The sequence below is a fragment of the Neofelis nebulosa genome, chromosome 16, assembly GCF_028018385.1.
Source record: "Neofelis nebulosa isolate mNeoNeb1 chromosome 16, mNeoNeb1.pri, whole genome shotgun sequence".
Lineage (NCBI taxonomy): Eukaryota > Metazoa > Chordata > Mammalia > Carnivora > Felidae > Neofelis > Neofelis nebulosa.
This window is the reverse complement of record NC_080797.1, coordinates 19,790,273-19,801,731: the sequence shown is the minus strand read 5'-3', so window position 1 is coordinate 19,801,731 and position 11,459 is coordinate 19,790,273. Positions and strand designations below refer to the sequence as shown.

General features: G+C 48.4%; 1 protein-coding gene across 1 annotated transcript; it reads left to right on the top strand.

Annotated features, from left to right (window-relative positions):
• Positions 1 to 1,662: 1,662 nt before the first annotated feature.
• LOC131498135 (CMRF35-like molecule 7) lies at positions 1,663 to 6,713 on the top strand. The gene is made up of 3 exons (XM_058705045.1): positions 1,663 to 2,273; positions 3,755 to 3,878; positions 6,278 to 6,713. The coding sequence occupies exons 1-3, from the start codon at positions 1,781 to 1,783 to the stop codon at positions 6,378 to 6,380; spliced, it is 720 nt and encodes a 239-aa protein (XP_058561028.1). The 5' UTR covers positions 1,663 to 1,780; the 3' UTR covers positions 6,381 to 6,713.
• The last annotated feature ends 4,746 nt before the right edge of the window (positions 6,714 to 11,459 follow it).

Genomic DNA, 11,459 nt, shown 5'->3' with positions numbered 1-11,459 from the left:
AGGCAGGTGGAGAGGGATCCCTGGGCTCAGGGACCATGTGTTGGGACAGATTGACTTTAGGGGTAAAGACGACAAGAAATGGCATTTGGAGCACATCTGAGCTGCTAACAGGGTGGACAGTTCTACAAGGCTCCAACAGCCATTAAAGTGGAGAACTGGGCTGGAAGATGGGGGGGGGCAGGAAGTAGGTGCGCACAGACTGGAGGTGGTGCTAGAGTGGGGGGCGGGGGGACAGGCAGGGACCCTTCCCAGAGAGCAGATCATCAGAGTCAGACTCTAGGGGATGCTGAGTTGAGGGGCCAGAGCAAGGAGTGGGGCCACCTTATCACGTCAGCCATAAGCTCCGAACCATTGCCGCTGCTTTGCACCAAATTAATAAAAAATTAAGAAGTAACTGAAGAAAAAATTGAGGGGAAGTAGATGAGAGAAACTATAAAAGAATAATTTAGAAGAAAGAGAAGGTAGGTTGCCTCTATTCTCAGTTCAGTCTCTGGAGGGCAGCTGGCATTTGCTGAGCACCAGGGAGACAAGCCAAGCAGGCAGGACATGTGGCTACTCCCGGTTCTGTTCCTTCTCGTCGTTCAAGGTGAGTAAGGTGGGGGTTTCAGGATGACACACCTGCAGGGCTGGGGCAGGACATGGACGGGTCTGTCCTGGGGGAAATGGCAGGGACTTCATTCAGCCAGATGCTTATTTATTTATTTATTTATTTAAAAACATTTGTTTTAAGTACTGTTACCTGATAAGTACTAAGTTAGGTGTTGGACAAGGAAATAGAATAAATAATACAAACAGTGTCTGTGTCTAGGACAGTTTGTCAACCCTGGCAGAGAGAAGGATAGACAGATGATGGATGGATGGATGGTAGATGCATGGATAAATAGATAGAGGGTACGGAGAGGCATACACACACACATATATATACTCATACATAAATGCATGAATTCCTGAGGAAGTTTTAAAGAGCACAGATACTCAGCCTCCAGCTAAGACCCATTCAGCCAAGGTGGGGTTCAGACATCTGGATCATTTAAAAGCCTGAACAACTGGTCTTAACTTGTAGCTTGAGCCGGGAACCTCTCTTCTGAAGAGCTCAGACAACAGGGAGGAAGGCAGGCAGCAAAACCAGGGTGACAGGCTCTCTGGAGAGTTGCTCGTCCCCACACATTAGCCTGCCTGGGTCTCTGCTCTGGATGATCCAAAGACCAGATGCAATCCAATGTCCTAGACACAATACCCGACATGGGGGCAAAGTGCCCTGGAGGCACCAGAGTGACCAAGTTGTTGCAGAACCGGGGAAACCAAAGAAGAGACACTGTTGGAGCTGAACCTTGAGGGATGAATTAAGGGTTTTTTTCCCTCAAACGGAGAATAAAGCACATTCCTGGTAGAGGGAACAACTTGTACAAAGGTATGGAAACACAGAAGAGCACGATGTGTAGGTAAAAATACAAGCAATCATGTGTCTGAGTGAGTGAGTGTGTTTGGTGTGTGTGTGTGTGTGTGTGTGTGTGTGTGTGTGTTTGTGTTTAGTTCATGTAAGTTTGGAGGCTGAGGGTTTGTAGGTGTGTGGGGGTTAGATTGTCAGGGGCTGGGATGAGGACGGACCATGCTGTCTCACCAGTCTGGGATTCAGAAATACACCTGTGGCTGCAGTGTGCCCTCTGTGCTGCTGGGAAAAGGTGCTGCTTGAGGGCAGGCAGGGGAGGGTGGTCAGTAGGAATAAGTGAGCAGAGGCCCCTGTATTGGGCAGTTAGGAGACCCAAGGAGGGTTCACAAGATGGGTGACAGCAAAAGAAATCCTGCGGGGGATGAAGGGACAGGTGGAATGTGGCGATTAGACAGAGGACAGAGGCTCCTGGTTGGTCTCAGTGCAGGGTCAGAAGCCCGAGTGGCACCTGGGTCAGCCCTGGGCTCAAGGATGTTGGGTTTCTGTTTTCTAGGCCACTTCTCCACCTGCCAGGAGAGTATGGTGAAGGGCACAGCAATTGGTACATTGACCATGTCCTGTGAGTATAGCCCAGGAGGGGAATTCTACAAGAAATGGTTGTGTCGCGGGAAGAACTGGAGTTCCTGCAAAATCCTTATTAAAACCACCGGGTCAGAGCAACTGGTGAAGAAGGGCCGAGTGTCCATCCAGGACAATCACAGCCGACACATGTTCACTGTGACCTTGGAGGATCTCTGGTATGACGACGCAGACACCTACTGGTGTGGGATTGAGCAGACCGGCACTGACATAGGGTTCAAATTTTCCGTGATTGTCGACCCAGGTAGGCACTACTCTCCTGTGTTCTGGGCCCCTGGGACCCACCCCCAGAGGAGTCAGGACTGTTTCTCTGTCTTCCCCCAATGGATGGAGAGGAGTCTGGAATCTTGCCTGAGACCACACGTGTGCATGTGCTTGTGTGAGTGGGTATGTGCATGTGAGAGCATGGATGGGGGGCACTAAGATTCTGGAAAGGACTGGAAGAAAGAGTGAGCCCCCACAATGCCACATGAGTCCATCTTGTCTCCCCAGAGGGTTAGAGAAGGACACACTCGGTCAGGACAGGCTTGTCCAGTGGAGGCAGCTCCTTTTTTCCTGGTCATGTTCACCCTCAGCACATCCCAGCCTGTGTGGGATGATGTCAGGCCTGCATGGAGGAGTGGGGTGCCATAAGGCCATGATCCTGATGGTCTCAGTTATAGGACAAGACACCCTCTCCCTGCCTCCTCCTTCTTCTTCCTCCCCCCCACCCCTGGCAACATCAGCACAAAGGAGCAGGTGAGGGACTATGAACCCGTTTTTAGGAGAAGGAAAGACAGACTCCACTGTGGCGCAGGCACCTTCTCTTCTGGCTGCCTCTATCCTTGGAGGGGACCCTGGGCTCCCCTGAAGCTGCCCCAGAAGCACTAAGTCCTCCTAAGAGAAGAGCTTGGAAAGAGAGTCAGGCTATAGCCCCCACCCAACAGGTCCATGTCTGGACCCCTGCGTCTTGTCTCCAACACACAGACACATAGACACTAGGTAGGTAATGCACCTGCTACTCAACACTCCATTTCTAGAGCAGAGAAAAATCTCTTCAAACTTAGAATATGCACATGTGTGCAAATGTGTGCAGTGGGAAGGATGCTGGTCTTAGAATGTTCTAGAAATTAACTGAAAAGGACATCAAATGTGGTAGATGTGTGCAAGAGTAGAGGAGGAGTTGGTGCAAGAGAATTGGAGTCTGGACCCTTAACCCAGACAACCTTCCCTTGGCAGACCTGGAGAAGTAAGAAAGCAAGCCCCAGGTAGGCAGAAAGGGACCCAAGGGGAAGCAGAAGCTGCAGGCACTTGGCAGCCCCGGAATACAGGGAACCCTGGACTTGCCAGCTCATGGGTCACATTGCTTCAGGGCAGGTGGCACAGAGCCTGCTTCAAGCCAGGCTGAGACTCAGAAAGGAGCCTGCCTGGCTGATTTAAGGCTCCAGGGATTGGGAACATGGTTCTGACATACTGAGCTGTGTCTAATAGGACACCGAGATGAAACTGAATGTGAATTCCTACATAACCAGTAACCCTAAATCCCTCACAAGGTAGTACACTGGTATTTATCCGCAAATAAGAAATCGTATGTTTTGAATAAGAAAGCAAAAAGATGCAAGAGAAAGCCAACATGGCTGAGCAGTGGCACTAACACAGAAAGGTTCTGCATCCCTGGGGGTGGGGTGTGGAGACCATGGGAGCCACCTGTGACACTCACAACCATGCTTTGCTCTGTGTGTTTAGCCCCTGATCCAACAGACTCTCCCAAGCCTGTAGCAAGAACACCAGCCGGTCGAGCTTCCTCTCCTCCTTTTACCCAGGGCATCAACAGCAGCCAGCCTATTGTTCTGATCAACCCCCACAGCAGGTGAGCACAGCTGAACCCACAGACTTTCCCACTGCTGCCCTGGGACAGCTCCCCCCTGGGGCACTCTGACAGGGGCCCCCATTGGCCCTTCTGATGTCTCCTCTGCTGGGGAGAAACAGCAAGGTCTGCACTGGGCCCCCTCTTTGTACCTCTGAGTCCTTAAAGAGCTCCCCCTCCCCACAAGAAACCTAAGCTAAGTTGTTCAGCTGGGCTGTAGGAGAGAAGCTTCTGGTCTCCTTCTGACCTGGCTCCCGACCCCCAAGCAGCCAAAACAGGTGCAGGTGCTTTCAGCCTCAAGTTGCCAGAAGGGAAGGGTTCTGGATTAGCTCCCTGTGGCTGCTGGAGCAAATCACCACCACCCTGGTGGCTGAAGGCAAAACGATGTTATGATCTTAAAGTTCTGGAGACAAGGTCTGGGATGAGGCTCACTGGGCTAAAACTCAAGGTGCTGGCAGGGCTGGCTCCTCCTGGAGGTTCTGAGGGAGAAGGGCTTCCTTGTCTTTTCCAGCTTCTGGAGGCCGCTGCACCCCTGGCTCGTGGTCTCTTCCATCAACCAGCAGGGGTGGTTGAGTCTTTCTCACCCTCATTACTCTGACACTGGCTCTCCTGTGTGCTTTCATTTATAAAGACACTGGCGATTCCATAGGGTCCACCCAGATATCCCAGGATCACCTCCCCATCTCAGGGTCAGCTGGTTGGCTATCTTAAATCCATCTGCATCATTAATTCTCTTGCGCCAAGGAATCTAATATATTCAAAGGTCTGGAGATTAGGACATCTTTGAGGGGGAGTCATTCTGCCCACTGTCAAGGGCAGGTACTTGTTCCATGGATCCAGCTCTCTCCTCCCAAATGCTTGGGAAATGCTGGGAAGGAGTGGGAAGCTGGCATTCCTGCTATCTCACATTCCCAACATGGTAGAGAGGTTGGGCCATCAATCTAAAGCCCAACCCCCTCAACAGGCATCCAAAGAACAATTAACTCCTTCATCAAAGGGCACACACCCTGCCCTGCTTCACTCCATCCCAGGCCATGGTGATGGTGCATTTCCTGCCACAAGTGCCCTCCACCACCTCCCCTCGAGCTCCAGTCTGTCTTTCTTCCCTTCTGAAGGTCCCTGTTCCTTGGAGCCTGGCCCGCTGGATAGTGTGTTCACTCGTGTGCAAATGAGGCCAGGCACTTGGCTTATGCATCACAACCAGCTTCTGTCCTACTCATGACTATTTGGAGACTAGTTGTTCTGTTGAGTGGGAAGGGAGGATGCAGAACTTTTAGGGGACTGAAGGGCAGAAAAGGAAGCCTGTGGGAGGGCAGAAGGGCAGCAACCCCACGGGGAGTGGAACGTGGGAAAAGAGCACAGTGGGTTCAAGGATAATTTTAGGAAATGCAAGGCAGCATGTCCTCTCCCTCAAGAAAAGTCCTTTGTGAAATGGGCATGACAAATCCTCCTTGAGGCAGGTAAAAGGAAAAAACAGAATGGCCTCCAGGGGGTCCTGACACTGCTTGTGGGGGAGGGGATGAGGCAGAGGGTGAGGACATCAGACTCTTGGATACTGATGGGGACTGCCAGGGGGACATATGTGAGCAGGGGCCCAACTGTCCAATAGACCACGTGCCCACTGTCCAGGGTGCATGAGATAGTGCACCTTCTATGTGCTACCAGGTGGGGGTCACAGCTGGAAGAGACTCCTCCCAGGAGAAGCTGAAAAGTAAGCATCCAGATTGAAAGGGGAGTGGAAATTTTCCTCTATTGTATTAGGTAATATTATATCCTAGCTTGAAAGATGGACAGAATTTGGGATCTGCACTTCAAATTTTGTCTCCATCTCTCTCTGCCCCTCCCCTGCTCAGGCGCTCTCTCTCTCTCTCTCTCTCTCTCTCAAATATAAAAATAAATGAAAGAAAGAAAGAAAGAAAGAAAGAAAGAAAGAAAGAAAGAAAGAAAGAAAGAAAGAAAGAAAGAAAGAAGAAGGAAGAGAGGAAGGAAGGAAGGAAGGAAGGAAGGAAGGAAGGAAGGAAGGAAGGAAAGAAGGGCAGAATTTACATAAGGTGGGACAGACGTAGAACAAAAAGAGTCAAGCAAGGGGAAATCCTTGATCTTGGGTGGCCTGCTGGTGACGTGGAGAGGATGTGGGGGGATGCAGCAACAAAAAGTGCCCCTGCTTGGGGACCTGCTGTTACTGTGCTGTGGGGAGTCAAGGGGGCTCCAGCAGGAGAATAAGTCAGCCTGAGCAGGAAAACCACAGCCCCTGTGTCACCAACTCTCCCACATCCTCTGACCTCTGATCAGGGAATGGGCAGTGACTGCAGTTCCAAGGGAGACAAGGGTCCCTGTTAGGTGAGGACTCCCCTCATTCTGATCTTAGTATTAAACTCTGGCTCCCTCACTGCTCTGCACAGGTCAGGGAACCTGGCCATCAATAGAGCAGCAGAGAATCTTCCTGTGTGGATCCTCCTGGTACCTCCTCTCCTTGCAACCCTGGAGTGGCTCTGCCAAGGATAAATGACTATTACATCGTTCAAGACTCTGGCCAATGATGGGTTTTCAAGTTCCATACCAACCAGTAAGTAGAAAACCTCAACTAAACCAAAAAGTTTCAGAATGTGTCCACATGGACAAAGATCCCTGATGGGCCAGCTGTACAGAGGTCCACCGATTCCACCTTCTGCTGCATCAGTGCCTCCTGGGAAAGAATTGTCTGAGCACAAAAGATTGAAGGCAGCGTTGGACCATCACCTGACCCACATCCTATCTGTTTGCACCATACACTTCCTATTAAAATCTATTTCCTATGAAATACATTTACATCCTATAAAATACATTTCCTATTAAAATCTTTCCTGCACTCTTTGGAGATTTTTTTTGGAGGGGACACTGTTTCAGTGTTTTATATGTAAGAGTATGAGCCATCCATTCTAGAGGTTGTGAAGTGACTCTAAGTCCAATTGTAGATTTAGATTGTTTCCAGCAACAGGGGGGTGGGAGAGTAGAAGGGAGAGGCCTGGATAAGCCTTTTTATCCCCTGAGAGAGGTCCTGACAAGGTTTCCCTCTATGTAGATGCAAAATTTCACTGATGGTCAAGAGAGTTAAAGGAAAGTATAGGGATCTACGTCTGCAATTATTTTCTGTATTTAAAAAATGTATCATGGTATATGTATACCTCAAATATTATAATCTTCTCATGCTAAGTGCACAGTCTAATCACCTTTGTTAAGCCTGGAATACCTGGGTTACTTTCATCTCAAACAAGATCTTAATACAGGTATACAGATATATCACTATAAATTTGACAAAGCTCATTGAAGTTACTCTTTTTTCCTCTGTGAAGTATAAGTGTTTTGTGGGGAGGGGCTTTGAAACAATGCAAATATCCACCTATCCCTGTATCTACATCAGTAGCCTCCAAACACGGTGGACTTACCCAGTGGTCACAAGAAACAATTCATTTCTGCTCCTCCATTTGTACCTTGACCCCACTGGCCCTTAGGTGCAGGGGCTCCAGGGACCATTTGGACTTTTCCATCTAGATGGGACAGTCTAAGAGGCTCAGATCTCCCCATAACAGCTGTGATACTGTCCATGTTCCAGGCAGCTCAGACCAACAATCATCCATTCCTGGGTTTGGCTTGGCCTTTGGCCTTTCTGCCATCCCTCTTTCCTACCCACCCCCTCCCTCAGCTGAGCAACTGCAAGCCCAGAATACTGGGTTCTTCATGTTTAACATCTTCTTACTCACTCATCAAAAAATAACAAATAGGCAATTTTCTTTTTTAATTTTCAAGAGAATACATGTTTCCTCTCAATAAAGATTTGGGGTTTTGGGGGGTTCTCCTCCACTTACATTCTTCCTGGGCTCTGTCTATTCTTTTTTTGCATCCATATTTTATTTTGAACCATTTTATTAGAACTATAAGCCCATGTTGCCCCCAAATTCATATGTTGAAGCCCTAATCAGGGAAAATACTAAGGACTCATTAGTTAAGAAGTCTTTCCAAGTGTCTAGAATAATGGTGGAGGAGATTTTGGGGGGTCCTTTCCTACACTTCAATAGATCAGAGAGTGCTAAGATGAAAAGCTTAGACTAGCATGGTGTCTGTGCCCTATTTGTTATGCTGGATCTTTGTATGGTGGTCTCACTTGGAATAGGAACCAACATAGAGTGGGCACACCAAAACAGAAGTAACCTTGTACATCCTGGGGGTTGAGGGTAGAAACTATGCCAGGCTTGTGATCAAAGGCTTTGTTTCCAGTTTTGGCACAGGTGTCATTGGCTCTGTGGCACTGGGCAAGTGTCTTCAGTCTGGTTTGAGTTTCCTCACGTGTAAAGTGAAGTGATTAATGTCCCCTATACTGCCTAGAGCCCAGTTTGTCTAGACTCAGGAGATGCTCAGAGGAGATGTGACTGTGCCTGCCTCAGACACAGTGGCTGTCAATGAAAGTTTCATGTTACTTATAGAGACAATGATCAATGGCAGGGAGCATTGGATACTCATGGAATTGCTCAGTAATACCTGCTTTATCATCAGAGTGGGAGGTGACTCCCAGGGAACTGACTAGGACCCTGTCCCTTGTGTGTGTAAGGAGAAGGATATCAGTCTGTGTTTTCTAGGCTCCCTGCTTCTGAGGGGTCAAAAGAAGGTATAGACACCATGGTGGGGGGACTCTGAGCATGTCATTTCCATCTTAGGAGAAATGAAAGATGAACACTAATTTCTGGTGCCACAAACAGTACCTCCTTGCCTATAAGAGACTTGTGGAAGCCACCACATTGGTGACAGAGTGGAGGAGAGGCCCTGTGTCCCTCATAGACCATCTGGAGACCCTCATTTTCACGGTCACCATGAGGGAACCTCCGTACACATGATGCACAGCTCACTGGTGTGGGACTGAGATGGACTGGGCGATGGAAGGTCTAGGTGGGCTCAATCCTGATCCTGTGGTCCAGATGGTGGTGTCTGTCTCCTCAAGAGATACCCTCTCACTCAGGCTCTGGGGCTGAGGTCTCAGAACCCGAAGTTTTCTACCCAGAAGCCCTCAGGGAAAAACAGCAAGTCCGGCTATGCATCCAGGTGACTAGAGAGTCTGTGGGGGTGTATTTACTTGTCTACATGTGTCTCTTTGTTGAATTGGGCCTCAGATAACACAGAGAGCTGAGGCCAGAGGGGTCCTGGCAGGAACAAGAGGGAGGCAGCTGAGTCTTGGGATCTGTGACATGGAGGCCCCTTCCACAAACTCAGGGTCCCCAAAGGGCTGCTATGGCTTGCCAGCACCACTGTTGTCTCTGGTGGGCATGAGGACAGCCTGAGAAGCCAAGTGGCCCCCTTGGCCACACAGCCCTGGCCCTTCTTTTTCCTGAGGCCTCTAGCATAGTAGAAAATGCCTTCCCCTGGGGCCCCGATTCCCTGGAAAACATATTTCATCTCAAGTTTGTGAGCCACCTGCAACCATCATGGACTTTCTTCTGTGTCCTATGGACATTAGGGCTTCAGCCAAAAAGGGGTTTCAAAATTCTAGACCCCATCACGATCAAAAGCAGAACCAAGCCTTGAGTATGTACCAACCATGAGGGAAGACCTGAAACCACAAGTGAACAGAAGACTCTGGGGTCGCTGCCCTGCTGTATTTTTGTCATTTGTGGGGTAGGGGCTTCCTGCCTTGCCTTCAGGAAGTGCATCTTGCCAGCTGGCACACGTGATTTCAATTTGTTCCATTACCAATGGGGTCCACTTGGTCACTTGCTGAAGGTTGTGGCCGGAGGACTTCTTCATTACAAAGTTGCCCTGTTACTTATAATTAGTAAGTATTGCATAGAAGTTCTTTGAAACAATGTAAATCACCAGTTCCGCATCAAATTTCAATTTAGTCCTTTATATGCTTATACCAATATACGCTAAAATGGCTTTTATTTTGCTCCGAGGGTTTACACTCCATTACTACCATTATGTGTTTTGATGTTCAAATAGTCCCAGATTTGGCCAGTGGGAACCCCTTCGAGCAGCTTCCTGTCCTTTTGATGTGTCTCTCTGGCCCTTGACCTCTTCCTCTTTTGTGACATAAGATACCCAAGGTTCAACTTGCAGGTTTGGTGTCCCAGCCCTGGAATCAGCCACTTCTCAAAGAACTCTACTTCCTTTTAGTGGAGAATGATTTTCGAGAAGCCAAAGGCCCAGGAGCTGGGTGCTCTCTAGTTATTAGGATGTCCCTTTTCCTAGGTCCTCTGCAGATACACCTACATATACAGGTAACTGATGGAAACATACTCCCTGTTGTGTTCACATCTATGGGCTTTCAGGGACAGCCTGAAACTATCAGTTCCCTGCAATGCTCCCACTTCCCAGTCAGAAGCACAGGGCTCATTCTAGTTTTCTGGTTTTCTCTATTTGTGACTCTCCTCTCGCACTGTGAGAAACTTGACTTCTGGAAGTTTTCCTATATTTACTTATGGGTCAATAATGCCACTTGTAACCAATCTCACCTGGAAGAGACAGGCTTTGCCTCAACACCCATGCGCAACCCTACACCACCTTACCTCCAGCCCCACCCTACGAGGGCTTTGATATCCTACACACAAATTCCTTCCATGTGGATGCCCTTCTCACACTCTTGGGTTCTGTCACCCCAGAATGAGCTGACCCTCAGTGGGGAGGGCTTCCTCACCCTGCTGAGGCCCTGACACTCATGCCAAGCTGCCCCTCACTTGGACACCCTCTGCACTTTGCTTGAACTCTAAGCCTCCACATTACCATCTTATATCCTTTATAAGTTTCTCTATTTTTGTGACAGAGTGATCAGGGGAGGGGAAGAGAGAGAGGGAGAGAGAGAATCCCAAGTAGGGTCTGAGCTGATAGTGGGACTTGAGCTCACGAACCATGAGATCATGACATGAGCCAAAATCGAGTCAGACGCTTGACGAGCTGAGCCAGCCAGTCACCCCTACCATTTTATTTTTAATGACACACTTAAACTATCTATGGATTTTATGCCTTAAAAGATGAAGACATTTGCATCTCACCCCTTGCCACCCTCCTCTACCCAGTGCTGATACTGTCAGCATAGTATTCTTGGAATCTATGATATTTACCACTCTGTCCTGTAATAGTCCCCACCATTGCTTACGGTTTTTTGTATATTTTAAAATATATTCATTGCTAACCATAGCTTCTCTTTTTTCACTATTTAACTTACCTCTTTGTTGGCGATACTTCATCATGATGTAGATTTTCTGCTTTTAAAGGACTCAGGGTGCTATATTTCATGCATGAGATTGATGCCAGAATATTCCCAGACTATTCTGCCATTTGCTCAGAACATATAGATTCTCCTCCCTGTCTTTTGGGATGCAGTGTTGTTATGAGGCTAGCCTATTTCTGTCACAGACAACATGATCCTTCTGGCATGACCTTCTGATTTGATCATCGTTTCTGATACCAGCCCATATGATTCTGTTTTATCCACATGGTTTGGTAATTTCATACTGTTCTAGGTGTGGATCATCTTTATCAGTTCCTTTCCTGGGTCACCAGGTGGGCTTTCAGTAACAGTCTGAAAGATCCTTTTGTTCCTGGATAGTTTTTAATTCG

Bases quoted from the DNA above. Each gene is read 5' to 3' on its own strand.
- LOC131498135 (XM_058705045.1), top strand. From the start codon at position 1,781: ATGGGTGACAGCAAAAGAAATCCTGCGGGGGATGAAGGGACAGGTGGA. The intron at 2,274-3,754 runs GTAGGCACTACT...CTGTGTGTTTAG, and splicing joins TTCCGTGATTGTCGACCCAG to CCCCTGATCCAACAGACTCT. The intron at 3,879-6,277 runs GTGAGCACAGCT...TGCTCTGCACAG, and splicing joins CTGATCAACCCCCACAGCAG to GTCAGGGAACCTGGCCATCA.